The 25524-nt window shown below is 34.5% G+C and overlaps 2 protein-coding genes and 1 pseudogene across 2 annotated transcripts; all 3 read left to right on the forward strand.

The window, feature by feature from the left end:
• Positions 1–838: 838 nt before the first annotated feature.
• Positions 839–2143, forward strand: LOC133881328 (UPF0481 protein At3g47200-like). The gene has a single exon (XM_062320251.1). The coding sequence runs from the start codon at positions 839–841 to the stop codon at positions 2141–2143; it is 1305 nt and encodes a 434-aa protein (XP_062176235.1).
• Positions 2144–13385: 11242 nt separating this feature from the next.
• On the forward strand, positions 13386–14640 carry LOC133881330 (UPF0481 protein At3g47200-like; annotated as a pseudogene).
• Positions 14641–19709: 5069 nt separating this feature from the next.
• On the forward strand, positions 19710–21017 carry LOC133881331 (UPF0481 protein At3g47200-like). Its single transcript, XM_062320253.1, has one exon. It carries the CDS (start codon positions 19710–19712, stop codon positions 21015–21017), a length of 1308 nt encoding a protein of 435 aa, XP_062176237.1.
• The last annotated feature ends 4507 nt before the right edge of the window (positions 21018–25524 follow it).

The raw sequence follows: 25524 nt of genomic DNA on the forward strand, positions 1-25524 counted from the left end.
CTACAGGGTTCCACATGTTCTTCGCAAATTGAATGAAGAAGCCTACCGAAAATAATAAATAGACTCCAAAGCAACCACACCCAAATAATTAACAAAATATGTAAAGCAGTTAACACAGATATTTAGTTACGAAGTGAAAACTCTTTGAACTCAAAGAGAAAAACTACTCTGGGGCAGTCAAACCCAAGAAATTAATTCAATTACGAACCATCGAATTATGTTCATACTCACAAAACCTCTGCAGTCGTCACACTCTTGAATTATAACAAGTGACACACTTGTCTGCTTCTCTCCCAATACCTCTGGAGAGTTTTTCCTATTGATTTCCTTAACCGGAACTTCTGCTGGCTTCAATTGTTCAAGGTTCATGGTTGAATTAAAAACTCTAAGAGAAATATAACATTAACAATCTAAGTTTAAAACCCTCTCTTAACACACAGAATTCCATAGTAGAATCCTTCATAAAACCTTGCCTGAAATCTCCTTTAAATAGACCTCAGAAGCCCTAATACTACTCAAGAAAGGATTTCTAGGCGGCAGCGTCAAGAGTTCAAGGTCCGTGTCTCGCTTTCTAAGTTTCTTACACTCACGTGAAAACCCTCCCCTTTTTCTATTTTTTTTTTTTAATTTCACAAGTGGAATAATCTCTCCCTCTCTTATATATATATAGATCTAAATAATTTGTGTATATCAAGGATTTAAAAGAAACTTAGAACAACTAAAAAAAGAAACAATCAAATCTAGATTGTGTAGCATCATGGGAACTATATCCTCCAATGTTCTTAATGCTAGTGACCCTTGTCTTTGTCATTAGGAAATTTAAGAAACAAGTTGCTAGATGGAAGAATCAGCAAGTGCAGAAATTCAAGACAAAGCAAATGCTTCAATCGGAAAGGAACATCAAAACAAAGCGTTGGTATTTGACATCAAACAAATGCTAGAAAGCTCTAAGCCCCCCTTCTCTCCTTTATCACCTGGATTTTGTATCTACAGGGTTCCACATGATATTCGCGAATTGAATGAAAAGGTCTACACTCCTAAGTATATATCAATAGGGCCTTTTCATCATGATGATAAAACATTGGAAACCATGGAAAAGCTTAAAGTGAAATATTTCAAGATATTTGCGGAAAAGGCTGTGCTAAACGTGGAGAGATTAGTAAGCACTATAAGGGATAGGGAAGAAGATGTCCGTCGTTATTATGCAGAGACTAGCACAATTACTAGTGATAATTATGTGAAAATGATCATGTTGGATGCAAGCTTCATTATTGTGTTTTTTCTGATCTTGTTCATGCCTACAGAATGGGGGTGTGACGACGAGTTTACAATATTAACGTCACATTTGATGGATGACATGTCGTTGCTTGAAAATCAACTTCCTTTCTTTGTTATTCAGGAGTTATACAATCTTGCATTTGAATCTCGCTCAAACTACCCTTCCTTCACTCAGCTTGCCTTTAGATTCTTTAGACGTTACAACACTCAAAACATGTCTCCCGATCTCAATTTTGAAATAAAGCACTTCGTTGATTTGTTAAGAACCTTTTTTCTACCCCAACCACATAGGCTACCACAAAGATACCGTGGCGAAAGGGTTACGCATTTGTACACTGCAAGCCAGTTGCACGAGGCAGGAGTGAAGTTTAAGGTGAGCTCAAGTGAATGCTTGTTTGACTTAAAATTTTCAAACGGAGTGCTGGAAATACCATGCTTTCAACTAGGAAATCCCTCAGAAATTTTCTTTCGAAACGTCATGGCCTTGGAGCAATTTCTCTATCGTTTGGATTGTTATGTTTCCGATTATATTCGCGTATTAGATTTCCTTATTGACACTACCAAAGATGTGGATTTACTTGTGCGAAAAAGGATCCTGGTTAATACTTTAGGCGACAGCAATACACTAGCAACTTTGGTCAACAATCTCAACAAACATACTTTTCTTTCAGACATGAACTCCGATTATTGTCGTCTTTGTAAAGATTTGAATGCATTCTATGAGGATCCTCGGCATAGTTGGAAGGTTGCCTTGAGACGTGATTATTTTAGCAATCCTTGGAGGACTACTGCTACCATAGTTGCTATTATCTTTCTAGTGCTCACTCTCACACAGACTATATGCTCTATTATCTCATTACTATAAATCTGAAGTTTGTGTAATTCCAATTGTATTAGATTGCATTGTGATAACATTTTATTGTTTTAGGAGTCTAAGGTTTATGGAGTTGTAGTCTATTTTCAATCAATTAAGCAACCAATTGCTATTTTGTTCGTAATTTTCTTTTAGTTTGTTCCTATTTCTTACTCTCTCTCTCTTTCATATTTTATTAGATATATATATGTTTCAACTAAAGGAAAAATAAAAACCTTTAATGCATGGTTCAGTGGTTAGGCCTGCAATAGATGAATAAACCCGTGAGAAATTAAGAAGATTTGAAGACAGAAAATTAGGTAGTAATAAATGCGCATGTACAAAAATAAAGAAACAACTTTTTTTATTTATTTATTGTCATAACCATATTTCTGTCATAATTTGGTGATTTAATTGTTGCATTTAACGGTGTACATAATTTCACATCATTTAAATTTTTTTGAAAGACATGCTAACATTAACGTCATATGCACTATTAGATCGATACACTAACTTTAAATCTTAACTATAAAATTTGAAATAGAAATGATCCTTATCCTGTTGATGGGTAAAACACAGGCGTCGGATTGGGCCAATAAATAACAAAAAAAAAAATGACAAAAAAGAAAAAAAGAAAAAGTAGTTTATCCAACTGGGAGACGCATTATCCCAAACAACAGTTTTGCATAGTCCTAAACACCAGACATTGTGTCATAATCCACTCCATTTGACAAATCCCATTGTAGCATACATCCTATTCATATAGGATGGGATGTCGACATTCCCATAGTAGCACACATGCTTGATTCAATCTACCATGAAAACAAGCCATTGGATAATGAAATTAATGGCATTATTTGAACTTTCTTAGCATCTTTTTGGTGGATTGCATGTTTTATTCATCAACTTAACCTCCCATTGGAATTGAACCGATGACAAGCCTCAAGCATAGGTTAATTAAAACTCCAGGTGCTTTAAGCTAGACGTCATTTGTTACATCATATTGGAAAATATAATTGTGTTTTATTGCTATGCACTTCAAAATAAAGCTTATAAGATGAAGAAAATAAATAATTGTGTTTTTCCAAATTATTTATCTTTGTAGATCGATTGCGCATCATCCATTGCTTTCTTGTCTCCTCCAATGTAATAGAAGCTTGGATACATGTCAAATTTGTTTATTCTTATCGGTTTAAGTTTTTAAGATAAATGATAATATAAATAGTATCAGAGCCATATATTATGAGTTTGAACCCTGACTCTATCATTCACATCCTATTTCAATTAAATATTCTACGTGTCGAGCATTACCTATTAAAAGGGAATTTGAGTCCACTTGAGAGAGGAAGTGTTAAAGTATTGATTAAAATGATTAAATTTACCTTTTCTATAAGCTTAAACTTTTAATATAAGTAATACTAATTTAATATGGTATCAGAGCATACGCTTTTGAACCTTGACTCTGTCATTTATCTCTTATTTCAATTAAATATTTCACGTATTAGGTCTCACCTATTAAAATGGAGTTTGAGCCCACATGTAGGTGAGAAGAAATGTTAAAGTATTGATTAAATTTACCTCTTCCTAGCAACTTGAACTTTTGAGATAAGTAATAATTTAACATTTAGTTGTTACAGGACAACACCATTTTGAGCGACTAATTGTCGTAATTAGAAAAATAAAAAATATAATCACTTTTGTCGTTGTGTGTATATATATATATTCATGATATTGTATACAAGTAATGTTTTCTCTTCCTAATGGGTTTTGGCTAATTATGCGAATCTGTAAAGCATGCAGAAAGAAACATGTTTGACCACATTATGAATTATTTTAAAACAGTCTATTAAAATTACATATGTTCAAAATACATGTGATAATTACATATGTTTTTTGTGACGGTATTGAATAAAACACAAAAACAATGGATGCACTAGTTAGGTAGCTAGAAAAGTAACATAGTCCCAAACTCTAATTTTGGTCTCCAATAAAAGGAATATATTAATTTTCTGGTAGAAAAAGAGAATGCTTTGCATTTTGATGTTCATTTTGATTGGGATTGGAGAATGACTAATAGCACTGTGATTTGTAGTTCTTGAGTAGGACTACTGTCTACTACGCAATCAGTATCAGTTGATGGTGATCAATGTAGTATTGATTGTCATTAATCTCCTTGTTAATGTTGAATGTCGTAATTAATATTGTTAATTACTGCCTCTCTTCTACTTTAAGACATTGTCTACACTGTATAAGGATCTCTAGCAATCTATTATTATTATTATTATTATTATTATTATTATGAATAAAAACTTTATAGAAGAATACTCAAACTTTATCTTTTGTGATAGGTTACACATTCGACTTAGTTCTAAATTCTTAGCAGACACTTTAAACCTTCATTTTGCCGTAATTCTTGCACGAATCTCCCACCTAATTTTGACTACAATAACTTGCTCTATTTTCAGAGTATTACCATAGAGTATCATTTCTCTGATCTCACAGATGGTACATAACAACTCCAAAACTGAACTTGCAGAAACTGAATTTTAATCTACCACCTTGTAAAGCATTAATACTCCACTGAATCACATCTTCCCATTCAACACACGTGTTCAAATTCATACAAGAACTCATCGCCTCCCTCCAAATTCGTTTGCTAAGTCCATAGTAAAAGAACAAATGCTCTCAACTCTCCCCAGTAAAACTCTACTTACACATCTTTTCTTGTGTTGTTAAAGCATTCTTAACTACCAACCAGAGAATAAATGAGTGGTGAAAAATTTTACAACAGTTTTTTACGCGTTATAGTATTTAGCCGAACAACTCAAAATTTATTTGGGCAATTAGATTTCATATAGGCTCTTTCACAATTTAATGTCCAAATTACTATTAATTTGGGTTGAAAATTGCTAAAAAAAAAAATTTAAAAATAATAATAATCTTGAAGATACCGACTTTTCTATATAAAATGGAGTAATGGATACCGATCCTATCTGCAATATAAAGTGACTTCTCCAACCGCTTAAATAACATTTGAACATGAGGTTTTGGACTCTTGTGAGGCCAACATTTGGGTCCCTTAAGGCCCATCACGATCAACGCCAATTTATGGAGGGCAACCTAAACCTACCAATAATGGGTCATTTTACCGGTATTAGGATCCTCTCCAGTTCAGTGGAGAATATTTAGTTAGTTATAGTGTAAAGATATTTTTGTCATAAAAAATATAAAAAGACAAAAATAATCAAACACTTATAACTAATTAGATACTCTCTAGTTTAGTTGAACTGTAGAGGATCTGTTTCCCTTTTCACTGACCCGGTTGGTCCCGTGGCTTAGCATGCTTGACTTTGGTATAGAGGTTCAATTCGACCATTTAAATCACTAAACAATATGTTTTAATATCCTTTAAATTAGATGAATATAGTAGAGCAGATAATTTTTTATACAATTCGCAAATTTAATGCTAACTCAAAATAAAATTAAGGGAAAAATACAATTTAGCCCCTCAAACTACCATCGATTCTTTAGATGGCACCACAAACTACCAAAGCTTGCATTCCGGCCTCCCAAACTACTAATTGCTTGTTTTTTTGACCCCATCTGTTAGTCTGTGCCGTTTAAGTGAACGGAAATCAAGTCACATGCGCGGAACATGATTCTTTTAGCTAAAAAGCCCGAAAATACCCCTCGTATAATCTGAAATTCATCCGTATTTTTTATTCTTGTTTTTCACTCCTTCGTAAGTCGTCACCCCACACGTCGGCGACTCATTCTAGCGCAGTAGCTCAGAGCAGGACACCGCTCGACGTTGCCTCCCGGCAGCCCAGCAGGTCCTTCAATGGAGAACAAGTTTTTCTTCTCCTCGGAACGAATCGTTCCTGACCGGTTGAAGCTGAAGGGGAAGCCCAGGGCTGACAGTTATGGAAAGAGTTGGTAGTTAGAAGCTGAGAAATGGTCCTCTATTCACACACTATAAAACAGGGAAGAACAGAGGAAACTAATAATACGTGCGCAATGCCCATGCATGCTTGCACCTGCTTCTCCAATCCTAAAAAAATATGTGCGAAAGAGCTCTATATCTAACAACCAAAATGCAGCAATGCACCCATGGACATAACACAAAATCCTTCCAAAGAAAACGTAAGAATCAGTTCAATTGTGATTTGAAGTATTCAACATGTCTTCTTAGCTTTGTATTCTCCCCTATCAGCATCTTCACTTTCCAAGGCAGCAAAACAATCTTGTTAGGAAATATGTTTGGATGGTTTGTCTTTATCGCCTTCTATGTGGTTTCAGATTTTAGCTTTGATCCATGAACATTGAATTTGTGCTCTGTTTTTTTTTTAAGATTAAATTATATACCTGCATTCCGACGGAGATGGTTTCTTGGGTTTGGAGGATTTTGTTGAATGAGAAGCGCTCACTACTTGAACCGCTATGATCGGCGCCGTTTCCTAAGATTTGAGACTTCATTTTGGAGATTTCCAATGATGACAAGCAATGTGATGAGGCTGTTTAAGAGAGAGAAGAGAGAGGGGAGGCGGCAGAGGAAGGTCGGGAATGGCCCGACGAGTTGCGAGTTGGAGAGGTTGACGGAGTTGACACGGCGAGTGACGTCGGTGTCGCAGGTGATGCCGCGCCATCGAAGAAGATGAATGGCATTTTCTGTAATTTCTACACCTAAATTACTCACACACTTGTTTTTTTAAATATGGGCAATCTAGTAATTTCAATGTTAAAATTAAGGGCATTTGCGAATTTTTCTATACTTAAGAGTCACGTGCACGGCACATGACTAATTTCCATCTATATAAACGGCACAAACTGACGGATGGGGTCCAAAAACAAGCAGTTGGTAGTTTGGGGGGTCGAAATGCAAGCTTTGGTAGTTTGGAGTGCTATCCGGAGAATCGATGGTAGTTTGGGGGGCTAAATTGTATTTTTCCCTAAAATTAATGAATTAGAATTGAGAGATTTTATTCGTTTAATTAAATACATCGAAACTATGAATAATATATATAGTTTTACATAGAGAAACAAAAATAGAAATTACCCCCTCCACCTAAATAGGACTTGTGATAGCCACCAGGTCATATCATAAAATATTATAAATAGATGCTTCTCGTAGTCTAGCTACTTATCATAGCCACAACGTCATTTGTCCTACAATATGATAGCACACGTGGGATTCTTATCAAGACGATAAATGCAAAGCTAATATTTCGACGTGGCAAATTCATTTGCACACGCCTACCTCTCGACACAATAACTTTTTGCAACCACTTTGACAGGCTCCGGGTTAACTTGACAGGCAGGGGCGGAAGTATCAAGTATGTAGGGCTAACAATTTTGACACGACTCGACAGCCCGACACAAAATTAGCGGGTTTGTGTCATAAACGGGTCTACCCGTTTGTCTTGTTCTTGCGGGTCGGGTCGCGGGTCACCCACGGGTGACTCGCCAGACACGATTAACTTCTTCTTCTTTTTTTTTGGGGGGGGGGTTTAAAAAAAAAAGAAAAAAAGAAAAGAAAAAGGAGAATGGCCGAATGGTAAATTGGGAGAATGGAGGAATGATCTGAAAAGTGAAAAGTTCAAAACAAAAGATTCAAAACTCAAAAGAATCAAAACAATGAAAAGTTGAAAACACAAACAAAACCGGAAAAGTGAGAAAATTGAAAACCCTAACTTTTTCTTTTTTGATTTTTCCTTCAGCCTCGCTGAGTCCTCGCGCCGCCGCCCTTCTCTTATTCAGTTCTTCTTCAGCTCCTTACTACTGCCCCTTCTTCTTCCTCCCGCGAGGCCCAATCGGAAACTAAACCCATTCAACACACTCTCTCTCTCAAGTCTCTGCTCTCCCTGTCTCTTTGCCGCTCTCTCTCTCTCTCTCTCTCTTCGACCGATGTCACATCCGGTACCGCCGAGTCCGCCAATATGTTAGTTGATTTCCATTTTAAATTTTTTATAGCCTCATTATTGTGGGTATTAAAATCATAATCGTGATGCTTGGCCTTGGGTTTTTCTTAGGTTTCATGTTATAATGATAGTCTGCAATCTTCAAAGGCAGGGGTTTGGGAAGTTTTTATAAGTCTGCAAGCAACAAGTAACTGTGCGGAAAGTGGAGTTGCAGGATTTTTTTTTTTTTTGTCAATGGGACTCTCTGTTTTGTACAGTAAGTCTGGGTAGTTCTTTTTGTTTGTTGTTTGTAGTTGTTTTGATTCTTGTTTGGATGGTTTTTTATTTGGTTTGTGGACTGTCAATCATTTAAACATAAGAATCAAATATGGAAATAATTTGATCAAATATGTTGAAAAATATTTTTCTTCTCCACTCTAATCTTTCTTCATCTTTTTACTCTTCAAAAGTTGCTACTGAAGATTCTATCATATACCTTAGTTTTTGAAGATAAACAATTATCAAAGAGAGAGAACCAAATACATCATCAATATATATATAAGAGACACAATATTTACATGGTTATCACTGTGCTTCTTGACACAGTGATAAACCCAATACCAGTAGCCTTATTATTAGCCATCTTATAGTTTGGTCAACCAGATCATATATTCCCATGTTATAAATGTTTATTATTTCATTTAAATACCAACAAAAAAACCCCCCCAAAATAATAATAATAATTTTTTTTAATTTTTTTTTTTTTAAAAAACTTTTAAGCTAAACGGGTCAAACGGGTCGTGTCGACCCGATTCGACCCATTATGATAAACGGGTTCATGGGTCGTGTCGGGTGACCCGTGAAATTATCGTGTTCGTGTCGTGTCTGGGTCTTTGCTAAACGGGTTGCGGGTCGTGTCGGGTGACCCGTTTTGCCAGCCCTACAAGTATGTATGCCCTCTGGGGACTAATGTCCTCTCAAAATTTTAAAATTGCCTCTAAAGTTTTAAAATTTCCTTTAAAATTTATGATTATTCTATGAAATGTCCCCAAAAACTAAATTTTTAACCCCAGCCTTTTATGTTTTAAAATTTTGTCCCCCCACACTTAAATGTCTGATTCTGCCGCCCCTGCTGATAGGAATGGATACACGAAATAACCTTGTCTTTGAGAGGTTTCCGGTCATTAAAAAAAATAGTTATCATATTTTGAAAGCAAAAGCTGATATTATTACAAAATTTGAAGAAATATGCTTGGCAGAATACCTTAAGAATTTATAGGCAATGTTAAAAGAATGTCACAAGTGTGAGTGATTGATATAATATAATTGAGCAGTTAAGCCCAAACCCACATACTTAAGTTTTTAGATTAAGTGGTACGGTGTTCTAACATGCTATATTATGATCTCACTAAAAGACTCTAGTTTCAATTACCCTTGATTTTTATCCAAATGATTTTTCAGCAATTTAACTTATCACATTGGATAACCAATTACTTGAGACATATATCATTGACATGTATCCTAGTGAACAGTTTGCAACACTCAAACAGTCAAACGGATTGAATAGTTTGCTAAGAATATGGTAGAGATGAAAAAAGATCTTGTGTATTCATTGATTCTGCCAGTTGCAGAATTTTCTTTTGCAAAATTACTGTTTATTGCCAAAGTTTCTTCATATGTTTGAGCAAAAATGGCTGGAGGTATTTATATTCCATTCCGCTACTTATTTTTATTTATTTAGCATTTTATGCTAACATGTGGTATAAAGCCTGCCTCTATGCCAATTTGCTCAGCATAAAATTTTGGTTGAATCGAATAGATTTTTTTGTGAATTAAAGTTTGCTTCTGTTTTATTGTTCATGAAATGTTGCTGAACTGTTTTGCTGAACTTTTGCTTCTGTTCATGTTCACATACGAACATTTGGTTGAAACCCATGTATTTACCGTTTTGCCCTTGTAAAACCCACTATGCAATGCTTTTTGAAACCCATGGCCGATTGCTTCTCTGCACAAGCCATTCGCCGGCGGTTTTAACCTGCATGAAGTTGGTGCTAGCCCTTTTCGTGACCGGCATGGTTTCGGTGTCAAGTATTTTTTGTAATCAAATGTTTGCCTTGTGAAAGTGTTTCAAATTTTTGCTGGAGTAAAGGAATTTTCTTCCTTCAAACATTCTGGTTTCGGAGACGCCACTAGGCACAGCGGCGTCATTGCCGTGTGTGGAGATCGAGGCCGCTTCCCGCGGCCTCTCCTCGTTACCATCACTGGCGGCCCACAACCGTTGCCGTTGCCGTTACCATCATTTAATTAATACTTTAACACTCCCCCTCATGTGTGGGTTCAAACTCATTTTTAATAGGTGAGGCCCAACAAGTAAAATATGTAATTAAAATGGGAGGTAAATGAAGTAGACATGGTTCGAACTCAGAACCTCTGCTCTGATACCATGTTAAATTACCACTTAAACTTTAGGGATAAGTGGTGATTTAACATGGTTAAGCTTTTGGGATAAATGATGATTTAACATGGTATCAGAGCAAAAGTCCTGAGTTCGAACCTTGTTTTTCTCATTTACCTCTCATTTCAATTAAATATTCCAGGTGTTGAGCCCCACCTATTAAAAGGAAGTCTGAACCCACACGTGAGGGAGAGTGTTAAAATATTGATAAAATATAAAATAATATATCTAAGAAATAAATAAACTATATATATTGAAGTTCTAGCACTCAATAGAATCATTGTTGCTATCCATAACAATTATATATTTCGTAGAATTAAAATTTGTAACAACTCAAAGTTTTACAATGACAATTTGACAAGTCTGATTTTCAATGACAATTTTTGACAAGTCTTGTCTTACTGCCTTACTATTTAACAAATCAGGGTCCTAAATGGCTAAATATATAGCTAGGTTTTGGCTGTTTTCAGAGTATTAGTTTATTTAAACCTTGTAACTCTTTCAAGGCTTTCGTAGTTTTTGACTTTTCGTCAAAATGGCCTCTCTACGAACAATGTTTCGTTTCAGGCTTTTATAACCCATTCTCCACCCAGATGTCGACGCGTATTGATGAGAAATCTGCCATACCCAAACATCCTCTCAGATCAAACAAGCAAACTCGGCAATGGCCCTCAAAGTGTTTCTATAATTACCATCATATTGCATCAAAACAGCATCGTTTTGCTCCGGACGTCACATGATGCGTGAAAATAAAGCAGAAGCTGAGGTTCTTCCTTAACAAGCAGGAGATGCGTTGTCGTCGATTATGCTGCAAATTAAAGGCTTTGGAGAGACAGCTGAAATGGAGGTGAATGGATGAAATAAGTTCCAATGCAAGACAGCTTTTACAATGATATTATGTTAAATTATTATTTATCTTAAAGTGTTAAAAGATAATAAAAAAAAAATTAATTATTTAATAAATATTTTAACACTTCTCCTTACGTATGAACTTAAATTCTATTTTAATATGTGACACCCAACACATAAAATATTTATTTGAAATTAAGAATGAATTAACAAAGATAGTACTCGAATTCAAGACATTTACTATGATATCTCAAAAGCATAAATTAAAAGAAATAAATAAATTTAATTATTTAAATTATATTCTAACGCTAACATCAAAAGCATGACGTACGGCACAACCCTCTCAGTCGATCGGAAGCATAAAATCCAAAGAATAAAGGCAGAGAGGCAAAGCATAAAGAAAGGTCTGCCATTAAATAAAAAAATAAAAAAGATAATTCTTGATCTGATAGGCGAGCATAAATTGGCTCCTCTTTGTTTTCTATATTTATTTTGTTTTGCCTCGAAAACTGAGTTAAGCTTAAAGCCTTGGTTCTACTTCTGCCAAAGCCTTGTTCCTCTGTCGGGTGACAGTGAAGACAAGGAGAGTTCTTTCAAAGTCAAGTAATTGTTAAAGTATTAATTAAATAATTAAGTGTTTTTTTTTTTTTTTTTATAGCTTAAATTTTTAGAATAAGTGATGATTTAACATGATATTAAAGTCAAAAGTTTTGAGTTCGAACTTTAATTCTATTATTTACCTCATTTTAATTAAATATTTCACGTGTTGTGCCTTATCTATTAAAAGGTAGTTTGAGTATATATACGTGAGAGAATGTGCTAAAATATTGATTGAGTGATTAAATTTACTGCTCACTATCAACTTAAACTTTTAGAATAAGTGGTGATTTAATAGTAATGACATACTTTTAATCACGTTCAAACATTTATATATAGTCTTACATTCGAGGCACCACACTAGCCACAGGGGGCTGAAAGGGGATATCGTCCCAAAAGCTCCGAACTATATTATGTAATTTATGAAAATTTATAGCATCTCAATAAATTCATTTAGATATATATGAACCATAAAAGAATTTGTTCAATTCGACCCTTCATCATAAATTTCTCTTTCTTTTCTTTTTTATTTATTTTTTAATTATCCTAATTTACTTGATGCCCCTATCAATAGGAAAATCAATCATCGATATAAAATAACTATTTGAAGCAGCTATGCACTTGCACTTTTACACAAAACAGGATGGGATTATGTGGCTCATGATATGATTTGATGAATAGAAATGGTCATGTTTGGACTTTGGAATACATGCAGATTCAGAGTTTAATTTATTCAACGAATAAATAAGAATGATCATTTCCGGTTTAACTTCTTGTATTTCTGATAATATATACTCATCATTCAGTATTAAACGTACCCTTAAAATATTTTCTACTTATTTTTCTCAACTTATAATTAATAGTTATAGAATATGTAGTGCTTGTTCATGACTCCTCCTTTGTCCATAATTAAACTGTTCGAGCATGGCTCCTTTTTACTTGTACCTTTCTCGATCTTGCTATGCATAAGAATTTCTATTTTTTGCTTTTTCTTCCACTAGCATCAGTTGACGTACGTTTCAGCTATCGCATCAAATCCTAATTTAGTCCTAAATATTTTGTGAATATCAAGGATTTAATATATACCTACAACTTAGAAAAGATAAGGGTCCACACGAGATTTTGCAGCATCATGGGAAATACGTTTTTAGAAAAATAATTGTTGTACATGCAACTTTAACAATTTGTTTTCAAACTAATTAACCATTGAATATGTTTTCTTACACGTGGGTTTTATATATTTAATTGTTAATTTAAAAAAAAAAAAAAACTGTTGGAGTTGTACAGAAGTTATAAGTATATATATCTCATATTTTTAATGCTCGATTGTATCCCTTGTCTTTGTCATTAATTAGGAAATTTAAGAAAGGCAACTTCCTAAAATGGAACAATATTCGGTAAGAGCAGAACCAAGCAGCAATTGAGAATAAATGTGAATGAAAATTCTAAAAGTCAAATGGAAGATCAAGATAGAGCGTTGGCAAATAACATCACACAAATGCTAGAAAGCTTGGAGCCTCCGTTATCACCTGAATGTTGTATCTATAGGGTTCCAAGTGATCTTCGCAAAGTGAATGAAAAAGCTTACACTCCTGAGGTTATATCAATAGGGCCTTTTCATAATGGCGATAAAAGATTGGAAACCATGGAAAAGCTTAAAGTGACATATTTCAAGAGATTTGTGCAAAAGGCTGCGCTGAACGTGGAAAATTTAGTAAGCATTATAAGGGATAGGGAAGCAGCTGTTCGTCGTTGTTATGCAGAGACTATCAAACTTAGCAGTGACAATTGTGTGAAAATGATCTTGGGGGATGCGAGCTTCGTTATTATGTTTTTTTTTGACATGCAAGCCTAAAGAATGGACGAGTACATGTGAGGACGACTTAACACCGCGGTTGATTTCTACAGTAAGAAAGGACATTCGGTTGCTTGAAAATCAACTTCCTTTCTTTGTTATTGAGGAATTATACAACTTTCCATTTGCATCTTGCTCAAACTTACCTTCCTTTGCTGAGCTTGCCATCAGATTCTTTGCACGATCTAACAGTAAAAAAATATCTCTCGATCCCAATTTGAAAATAAGGCACTTCGTTGATTTGTTAAGAACCTCTTTTTTGCCTCAATCGATATCACAAAGACTACCACAAAGAAACCGTGGCATAAAAGTTACACATTTGTATAGTGCGAGCCACTTGGATGAGGCAGGAGTGAAGTTTAAAGTAGGTTCAAGCAATTGCTTATTTGACTTAAAATTTACAAAAGGAGTCCTGGAAATACCAAGATTAAAATTACACAATAATACTGAGTCTCTTTTTCGAAACCTCATGGCCTTCGAGCAATTGCACTATCCCTTTGATGGTTATTTTACCGATTATATTCGTGTATTGGATTTCCTTATCAACAGTCCCAAAGATGTTGATTTACTTGTGCAAAAGAGGATCCTGGTTAACGGTTTAGGCGACAACAATGCAGTGACAACTTTGGTCAACAATCTTTGGAGACAAATTTTTATTTCAGAAGCAAACTCCTATTATTTTGATCTTTGTAATCGTTTGAATAACTTCTATGAGGATCCTTGGCATAGTTGGAAGGCTGCCTTAAGACGTGATTATTTTAGCACTCCTTGGAGAACTGCTTCTACCGTAACTGCTATTATTTTGCTGGTGCTCACTTTTACACAAACTATATGCTCTATCATCCCATTGTGGTAGATCTAAAGTTTGAGTAATTTTAATGGAATTGAATTGCATTGTGATAACATTGTATTGTTGGCTTATTTTATTGTTTTAGGAGCTTGAGGTTTGTGGGATTGCGGTCTACAATTTAGAAAATTTAAATTTGCAATATTCTCTATACTCTTTGAAATCATATTTTTAAATTATACACTTTGAGATATTTTCAATCCACAATTATACCAATTGCACATGCAACAAATATGTAGTTCTATGTACCAAAGGGGCAAAAAGGTCGGTCGGTCTGAGTCTTTTCATTCATCTACCGGTAGCACCACAAGCTTGAATTTTATGAATAATATTTTTTGTGTCACACTCTCTTTCTATGTATTATTTTATTTCTTTAACCGTTTATACCTTCCTCTATTGCTCTCATGTTTGAAATGATTTTTGTGCTTCTCATTAAAATTAAGGTTCGTTACTTCTGGTGTACATCGTTTTTTACGGTGTTTGGTGCGACTAAATAGGAATAGCTATTCCATTTCACCTTCTTCTATTTTCCAGTAAGAGAAATGCAAGAGGTACAAAATCTTTTACCAAGAGATTGGTACCAAGATGATGTACGTAGAGATTATTCATTGGTACCCGTAACATTTATTTTTATTAATTGTTTTGATCATCTCTAATGAATAAGCTTCACATCATCTTGGTACACATCTCTTGGTAAAAAATTTGGTACCTCTAACATTTCTTTTTCGATAATAGTTATTCATTTTCCTAATGACATAGTTATTCCTCGAATCAAACGAGGCCTTAGTAAAAAAACTGTAGTTTGGTTTACTAAAGAAAAAATGTTTATTCAAAAGTTTTTTTTTAAAAAAAAAGAAAATGGAAGGGAATTATTATTATTATTTTCTTATGCCTCGGTAACATGGCACATTTTAAATAAATAGTAATTTTTATACCGTTCGATTCAAGAAACGGCTTGACTTTGCTTAGTTTGAGAATTTACAATTTTAAAAAAAAAAAATTGTAGTGAATCGAAATCAGTCGTGGAGACCAAAAAATTTGATTCCATGCACATCATTTGAGCTAGATGGCTTATAGTTTTCACTAAACAAACCTTAAACGGAAACCTAAATGACATCAAAAGTTGCACCAAATTAAATACTTAAGATGCGTAATAATTTGTGGGAGGATCATAAGCAATTATCCACAGCATGATCTATTGATCTATATAAACGTTATAATAATGGTTAAGAAGTGGTGTGTGCCAGCTGTTTGCTCTTCACGAGGAAATTAAGTTAAATGTTGCCCCTTTGCTTTCAGCATGTTCCTCTGCTTATGTAATTTGGGTTAGGGTCGACAATTTTTACATGATATGTGAATCTAATACAAAATTAGTGAATTATAGTTGAGGGATTTGACACGCGCTTGGAATATTAAATGGGCTGAGTTTGAGTTAACCTATATAATTTTATACACATACTTCGATATAACTCGAATTCGACACACAAACGCAAATTGTCATCTTAATTAGGACATCGCATGTAGTGTGCCCGTTTAGTAACTCCTAAAGCCCACAGTACCCATCACGGCCCACATAAGCCCAAGAAGGGCCAGACGTCCTACAAATTTTGAAAGACATTAATTTATTGTGTATCATGCCAGACCACATATATAATAAAAAGCTGAAAGTCATGGAATGTGTTTGAGTCTAGACTCATTATATATATATATATCTTTCATTTGCAATGCAGGCGTGAGCTTTGTGGGCTTATAAAAAGATAAAGAGTGGAGGTGATAGTCTAAAGTGTTAATGTACATGATCGATCAAGATGATGCAGACAGAGCACGAGTCAATCCAGACAAAGCTACTGATGTGGGAGAAGATAAGAAGGAAGCTGGTGGTTCACAATGGTTCATCTCAACATCAACAATCTGATGATACAAGCTTATCAGATGAAGTAGAAGATCAAGATGAAGTCCACTTTAATTCAAACAGAGTTGCTGCAGAGTCATGGAGATAACAGTTTAAGATAAACATTGTGTTGAATTGCTCTACTTTGATTTGTAATTTTTAATTTTAGATTGATGTAGTTTACAGAACACATGTAAAAGTGATATGTAGAGTGTGTTTGACATTGCGATTTTACAGAATAAAAATGCAATTTTAAACTAAATCACAAAAAATATATTACTTGAATAATAAGGTTTTCACTGGTGTGGGCTGTTAGCTACATTGTCGCTCGGTCATTGGGAGCCATCAGTGGTGTTAGGCTAGTCAAGGCCTTTAGTAAGGCCTGCTACATTAGATATGGAGGTGATGCTAACACGCTCTCTGGTGGGGAATATGATCATCGATCTCCATTTCAAATAAAATGGATAGTATCTATTTCATGGTCAGAATATAAAGTTGACGCATTTCTTCGTGTACATGACTTTATATACAACGTTAATACACTGTTAGATGCACTAATTTTAAATCCTAACTTTGTAATGAGTATTATAAATTTTATTTGAAATAGAGAATATCGTTGTCCCTCTTATGGGTACATCACAAGATTGGGCCAATAAATAACCAAATTATATGAAAAAAGAAAAAGGGAAAAGTAGTTTACCCAAGTGGGAGAAGCATTATCCCAAACACCAGTTTTCCGAACCATGTGTCATAATTCACCCCATTTGACAAATCCCATGGTAGCATACATCCTATTCATATAGCATAGGATGTCATCTTCAAAGGGTAACTCAATCGACTGGGGACCATGCCTAAAAAAAAAAAAAAAAAAAAAAAAAAAAAAGATGTCAACATTCCCATAGTAGCATACATTCTTGATTCAATCTACCATGAACACAAGCCATTGGATAATGAAATTAATGGCATTATTTGATCTTTCTTAGTATCTTTTTGGTGGATTGCTGGTTTTATTCATCAACTCATCCTCCCATTGGAATTGAACCGATGACAAGGCCTCAAGCTAGACGTCAATGATTTTAATTGCTATGCATTTCAAAATAAAGCTTATAAGATGAAGAAAAGAAATAATTGTGTTATTTCTCTCTTTTACTTCCCTTTTATCTTTGTAATCAATGATTTTTCTCTTGACTTTGTTTTCGGCCTCTCCTTTTTTGTCTCTCTTTTTTTTTTTACTCTCTTTTTAATGAATTTGTTATACATATTAAGTGCATCCGCTTATCCTAAAACAGCTATCCACATATGTGAATAGCAGTTAGTTGCGGTTAATAATTTCCTATCTTTACATGATGGTCGAACCGCCCCATGACTATTTGAAGATGGTTTCTGCCACCCGATGTGGTCGAATGGGGTAATTCAACCACCCCATTTGGGCAAAGAGAGAGTGGCCTCTTGTTTATTTTTTTTTTCATTTTTTTCTAGTACTAATTATTTTATTTTTTCAATAAAATAGGTAAAGAGCATACTAAATGCACCCTCGGTCTTCGCATGGAGTAAAGCTATAAGGAGGATTAGAATTTTTTTCGTGTCCTCTTAAATGTAATGTAACTTTTAAATCACTATTAAATCAAAATCTAATAATATTAATCTCAAATTTAATAATAATTTTAAAAATTATATCACATTTAAAATGACAGAAGAAAACTCCACATTGTAAGAGGTAGGCATAGTGTATAAAAAAGAGTTAAAAAATAAAAACCTGAGAAGAAAGTATAAAAAGAATTCATTTGGTCTCCGACACAAGCAAATCATAAAGAACAAAACAACAAAGTGAATTTGGTCGGAGAGGTAGGCATAATTGGCATTAAGTAATTATATTTTCCCTCTATTTATTTTCTTTTGCCTCGGAATATGAGTTAAGCTTAGAAAAGGAAAAACGTGTGTTAGTGGTTTTGCTAAGCCTTTTTCCACTGTCGGGTGAGGGAAGACAAGAACAGCTCTTCCAAAGTCGGTAAGTAATTATATACTTTTAATCATTTTTCAAGTGATTTATTTAGCAGATGACAAACGAAAGCTCCCATATTTATGTAGTTTTAGCAAATTTATGGTAGCCTTTCAATAAATTCATTTATATATATGAACAACCATATATAGAAGAATTTGTTCAATTCCACTTCCACCCCTCATTATAGATTTCTCTTTCAAATTTTTTATTTTTATTTTTTTAACTAGCCTAATTGACTAGATTCAGGCTTTCATAATAAATGTGAATAAAAATTCTGAAATTCAAGCAAATGACATCACACAAATGCTAGAAGAAATGTCGGAGCCTCCCTTACCACATAAATGTTGTATCTACAAGGTTTCGCATGTTCTTCGCAAATTGAATGAAGAAGCCTACTGAAAATAATAAATAGACTCCAAAGCAACCACACAAATACAATTAATCAAATATGTAAAGCAATTAACACAGATATTTGGTTACGAAGAAGAAACTCTTTAAACTCAAAGAGAAAAATCACACCGGAGTAACCAAACTCAAGAGATCAATTCAATTACAAAGAACAACGAATTACAAGATATTCATACTCACAAAACATTTGCAGTCGTCACACTCTTGAATTATAATAAGTGAGTCACTTGTCTGCTTCTCTCCCAAAACCTCTGAAGAGTTCTTCTTGATCTCCTTAATCAGAACTCTAGTTCGCTTCAATTGTTTAAGATCGATGGTTGAACTAAAAACTCTAAGAGAGATATAACATTAACAATCTAGGTTTAAAACCTTCTCTTAGCACACATAATTTCAAAGTAGAATCCATAATAAAACCTTGCCTAGAAACTCTTTTAAATAGACCTTAGAAACCCTAATGCTAGTCAGGAAAGGATTTCTAGGTGGTGGAGTCCAGAGCTCAAGGTCCGTGTCTGGTATTCTAAGTTTCTTACACTCAGGTGAAAACCCTTCCCTTTTTCTAATTTTTTTTTTTTTAATTTCACAAGTGGGATAATCTCTCCCTCTCTGGTATATATATATATATATTGTGCATATCAAGGATTTAAAAGAAACTACGAACTAAAAAAAGAGACAGTCAAATCTAGATTGTGCAGCATCATGGGAACTATATCCTCCATTGTTCTTAATGCTATTGACCCTTGTCTTTGTCATTAGGAAATTTAAGAAACAAGTTGCTAGATGGAGGAATCAACAAGTGCAGAAATTCAAGACGAAGCAAATGCTTCAATCGGAAATGAACTTCAAAACAGAGCGTTGGTAATTGACATCACACAAATGCTAAAAAGCTCTAAGCATCCCTTCTCTCCCTTGTCACCAGGATTTTGTATCTATAGGGTTCCACATGATATTCGCGAATTGAATGAAAAGGTCTACACTCCTACGTATATATCAATAGGGCCTTTTCATCATGACGATAAAACATTGGAAATTATGGAAAAGCTTAAAGTGAAATATTTCAAGATATTTGTAGAAAAGGCTGCGCTAAATGTGGAGAAATTAGTAAGCACTATAAGGGATAGGGAAGGAGATGTTCGTCGTTGTTATGCAGAGACTAGCACAATTACCAGTGATAATTATGTGAAAATGATCCTGCTGGATGCAAGCTTCATTATTGTGTTTTTCCTAATCTTCTTCATGCCTACAGAATGGGGGTGTGATGACGAGTTTACAATATTAACGTCACAGTTGATGGATGACATGTCATTGCTTGAAAATCAACTTCCTTTCTTTGTTATTGAAGAATTATACAATCTTGCATTTGCGTTTCACTCAAACTACCCTTCTTTCACTCAGCTTGCCTTTACATTCTTTAGGCGGTACAACACTCAAAACATGTCTCCCGATCTCAATTTTGAAATAAAGCACTTTGTTGATTTGTTAAGAACCTTTTTTCTACCCCAACCACATAGGCTACCACAAAGATACCGTCGCGAAAGTGTTACGCATTTGTACACTGCGAGCCAGTTGCACGAGGCAGGAGTGAAGTTTAAGGTGAGCTCAAGCAAATGCTTATTTGACTTAAAATTCACAAACGGAGTGCTGGAAATACCATGCTTTCAACTAAATTATTCTGCAGAGTGTTTCTTTCGAAACGTCATGGCCTTGGAGCAAATTTACTATCGTTGGGATCGTTATGTTTCCGATTATATTCGCATATTGGATTTCCTAATTGACACTGCCAAAGATGTGGATTTACTTGTGCGAAAAAGGATCCTGGTCAATACTAATTTAGGCGACAGCAATAAAGTGGCAACTTTGGTCAACAATCTCAACAAAAATACTTTTACCTTAAACACGAACTCCAATTATTGTCGTCTTTGTGAAGATTTGAATACATTCTATGAAGATCCCTGCCATAGTTGGAAGGCTACCTTAAGACGTGATTATTTTAACAATCCTTGGAAGACTACTGCTACCATGGTTGCTATTATCCTTCTAGTGCTCACTCTCACACAGACTATATGCTCTATTATCTCATTACAATAAATCTGAAGTTTGTGTAATTCTAATAGTAATAAATGCTTATGTACAAAAATAAAGAAACAAATTTTTATTTTATTTTATTGTCATAACCATATTTCTGTCAGAGTTTGGTGGCATAGGAATTTGTGTTTTTGATAAACAAAAGTAGAAATTCATCCTTCATAACCATCCCTGTGACATCTTGGAAGCACAACAAATATGTAGTTCATGTACCAAAGGGGCAAAAAGGTCGGTTTGGGGCTTTTCATTCATCTACAAATGGCATCACAAGCTTGAATTTTTTGTAGAATTTTATATATAATCTTTTATGTGCCACTCTCTCTTCCTTTGTATTATTTCATTGGTTTATTATACCCTCCTCCATTGCTATGATGTTTGAAGTGATTTTTGTACTTCTCGTAAAAAAAAAAATCAAAGAGAAGCAAAAGCATCAACTAAAAATGTCTAATTGATGGTTTAATTTAGTTCTCAAGGTCGAAACCTCACGTACGCCACATATGTTAGACAATGAATGAGGCAACTTTGGTTAAGATTTCTTGTACACGGACATGAAGTTATCACCTTCTCCATTAAAGATTTAAATGCATACGCCGATGACCCCTCAGGCCTCATGAGCATACTTGAAAGGCAACCTCTAGACTTAATTTGTTTTAGCATTCCTGTGGAGAATTGGTTTTATATTTGGTTTTATTATCGTGCATATCTCTTTTTTAAATTTATCATTGAATGGTGGATGTTAGGAAATTAATCATATTTCTCAAAATCCGTGGGATGCGAAAAATAAGAAGACAACAAAATTAAATCAATTACACACGACACCAGATTTAAGTGGTTCCCTCAATATGAGGTATGTCCACTGGTGAAAACAATCCGAAGAAAATTCACTATCAAAATATGAGTACAAAAAAGTAACAGGACGAGAAAATCACTCAAACTCAAAGCTCCAATACACTCAATTATCACTTTAACCCAAAAGAAAAATAATAACAAAAAAAAGAAAAAATTCTCTTCCTTTTGGTTCTCTCGATTGTTTTTGCACACACTTTCGTAGCAAACAAGAGGCTTCTTTTATAAGAGCACTAAGTCGGCAAAAAGGCTACTACTACAAGCCAGTCTAGTACTTCTAATACAAGACAAATAAGGAATACATACCTATTACAATTTGGTCAAGGAGTCTTCAATTCCACATAGTAAAAAGAAAACTGTTGAGACACGTGTGATAGGTGAAAGTCACACCCAAAATTCCAACAATTAATCTCTACCTTGACTTGAATCCCATCAACTCGCAACAATCACCTCTTAGTATGCCTCCGCCCATTGCCCTCAAGAGTAATCATAATCTAAAAGTATCATAATCTAAAAGTATCACTCAAGTCCAAGGATCTCTTGAACTTGAGCATATATAGGACCTGGTTTAAATATAACATTATGCTTCTCTGCCGATCCTTTTTGCCACATAGCTTTCTCTGATGGCTCCAAATTCTTTCTATAGATCCATCTGCACCATTTAGTCTTTTTTTTTTTTTTTTCCTTTGAGCAAGTAGCGATTTAACGTGGTATCAGAACAGAGGTCCTGAGTTCGAACCACGTCTCATTTACCTCTCATTTCAATTAAATATTTTACGTGATTGGTATCACCTAATAAAATAAAGTCGAAGCCCACACATAAAAAAGAGTGTTAAAGTATTGATTAAGTGATTAAATTTACCTCTTCTTATCAGTTTAAGTTTTTAAGATAAGTATTAATTTAATGCCTATATCAAAGCTACAGGCGAATGCCAGTTTCGATCAGGTTGAATTTCAATTTTTTTTTCTCCTAATTAATTTGTGGCTGATCTTCACATATATCAGTGAACAAATCCGTCCATTAGTCTATATATTTTTTGTCTTTTTTCCTACAAATAATTCTTCTATGTTGGAGACCGTAGATAAAAAAATAAAAATAAAAATTACAGGTCTTGGTTGTCTCTCTCGTACAACACTTGTGGTTTTCTTGGGTTTTGTTCAAAGAGTACTACAAGTGCTGTCTTCTTTTGTTTGCGGTGGTTCTGTGTCATGGTAGTTTTGGTTTCAAATATCTGTATTGGTTTTTGCGGTGTGATTACTTCAGCACCGTCAGATCTGTTCCCAGCGCTTCCCACCCGCCTTCCATGGCTGTTTTTAGGTCCTTCACGGCAGATCCACGTCCTAGCTTCTCTGGCGAATCCTTCAGTTTCCACCTCCGGCATCCTCCGACACTTCTGGTTCTGATTCAGAAAGAAAGAAAGAAGCATTTATTTTGTGTTGTTGAGAAGTGTTGAGATGCGAAGATTGTTTTCTTCGTAGTTCTGGTTCGGCAAGAAAGAAAGAAGAGCTTATTTTGTTTGTGAAAAAAAAAAAAAAAAAACCTCTTTTGGATTTTGGTTTGGCTATTTTGCGGCTTAATTTATTGGCGAAGCTTGGCATAATGCGGTTTGGCCCTCCACAGGATTAACGGCTAGTTTCTGCTCTCCAACCATCATTGTAAGTTGCGGTTTGGCCCCTTATGGAATTCTTGTAACGGATAATCTTCGTTTTTCGGCCGTCTCTTTCATCCTTTCTTATTGTTCATTAGCGAATCTTGGCACGATGTGGTTTAACTCTTCACAAGATTTACGACTAGTTTCCGTTCTCTGACAATCATTGTCAGTTGTGGTTCTCCGACCATCTTTTAAAGGATAGTCTCCCTTCTTCGATTGTAGCTTTCAGACTTTCTTGCCAGCACTGTTTTGATCCAACCATCAACTTCGGCTGCACTTAAATTCGTTTTCTTTTTTCAAATTCAAGCTTCTAGAATTTTTTACCTTGAGTTTAAGGGGGGATGCTAGAATATATGAAAAATATATTATATTTTCCATATATTCCATAATTAGTTGATATTGTAATATTCTCTATTTACGGGTTACTTCTAATCAAATCATGGTGTCTCAATATGTTATATTATAGGCTCACTAAAAAGGATTTTCCTAAGTATTTTCCCAACAATTGGTATCAGAGCCATGGTTAGTTTCCTGGGAGGAGTGTTTGGACGCGTCTGTTTCTACCCGGTACGCGCGACAATCTTGGAAATGTAAAAAGACTCATAAGCGATAGAGAGTTGAGTCAATGTGGAGGAAACTCATAAGTGAGGGAGAGATTGTTGAGCGCACTTATGAGGTATTCCCACATTACTGAGATGTAAGAAGAGTGAGTGAATGGTTTATATAGTATTGTTGGGCCCAAACCGAAAAGGCTTAAGCCTTTGGGTTGTGTGGTATCTCAACATGTTATATTATGGGCTCACTTAAAAGGATTTCCTTATATATTTCCCCAACAGTGGATTTGTAGAGAAATACGATGTCTAAATATTAGGAACAACTGATTCTCAAATAGTGCAGGAAAGTTACACTAACCCAAAGACTCACAACCAAAAGTAGAAAAAAGATCAAAACTAAATTGAAAAACATACTTCTTATTTATGAAATAGTGCAGCAATAGAAAAAACTTAGGTTAGACCATACTTGCACAAGATAGAAGAAGATTTTGGTGAGATATGATGGAATGAGAGGCTTGGAAGCATGCCTATGGTATATATAAGGGTTAGGGAATGGTTCTAGAGTATTCTAACACTTAACTAAGAAAATAAGCATGAATTTTCGTGTGATATAGGAACAACAACGAATTTGTATATGAAATGATATAATGTTCCTTAGGAATGTGTAAGGTTGTATTGAAAGATGAAGTGGTTTGAATAAGAGTAATTATGGTTAGATAGCCAAAATAGAAGGTGGTAGGGTGGAAATGCAAAGAGGAAAAGAATGACATGTGTCATCCATCATGTGCAATTGAGACCCCAACATTTAAAATTAAATAAGTTCTTCACTACGTCATTCAAAACAAGAAGAAAATTAATAAGTGTGAATTTTAGAAAATACACTTTCAAATTTAACACTCCCCCTTAAAGTAATTTTCTAGAAATGATACCAAGCTTCTCTCTTAGGGATTCAAACGGACCTTTAGAAAGCGACTTGGTGTAGATGTCAACAATGTTGTCCTTACTTCTCACTTCCAAAACTTCAATTAAACTCATTAGCACCTTTTTTATGAATAAAATGATGTTTAATCTCAATATGCTTTGTCCTTGCGTGAAGTAGATTTTTTTTGGGATAAGTGAAAATAAGAGAAGAGGCAAGAGTGAAGCTACCCCTGGCCCTTCCAAGCCAAAGGTTTCCCCCCCAAAAAAAAAAAAGATTAAAAAAAATTAAATTAAATTTTACACTTAAAAAAAAAAAAAAAAAAAAAAAAAAAAAAAAAAAACAAACAAACAAACAAAAAAATTGGTCCTTCCAAATTGTTTTTTTTTTTTTTTTTCACCCCTGATCATTATAAATTTCTCTTTCTAATTTTTTTTTATTTTTTTAAGTAGCTAGCCTAATTTACTAGGTTCAGGCTTTTATTCATATATTGTCACCAGCAAATAAATATGAATGCTAATTCCATTTCAGCTTCCTAT

The sequence above is a fragment of the Alnus glutinosa genome, chromosome 11 (genome assembly GCF_958979055.1).
Source record: "Alnus glutinosa chromosome 11, dhAlnGlut1.1, whole genome shotgun sequence".
Taxonomy (NCBI): Eukaryota; Viridiplantae; Streptophyta; class Magnoliopsida; order Fagales; family Betulaceae; genus Alnus; species Alnus glutinosa.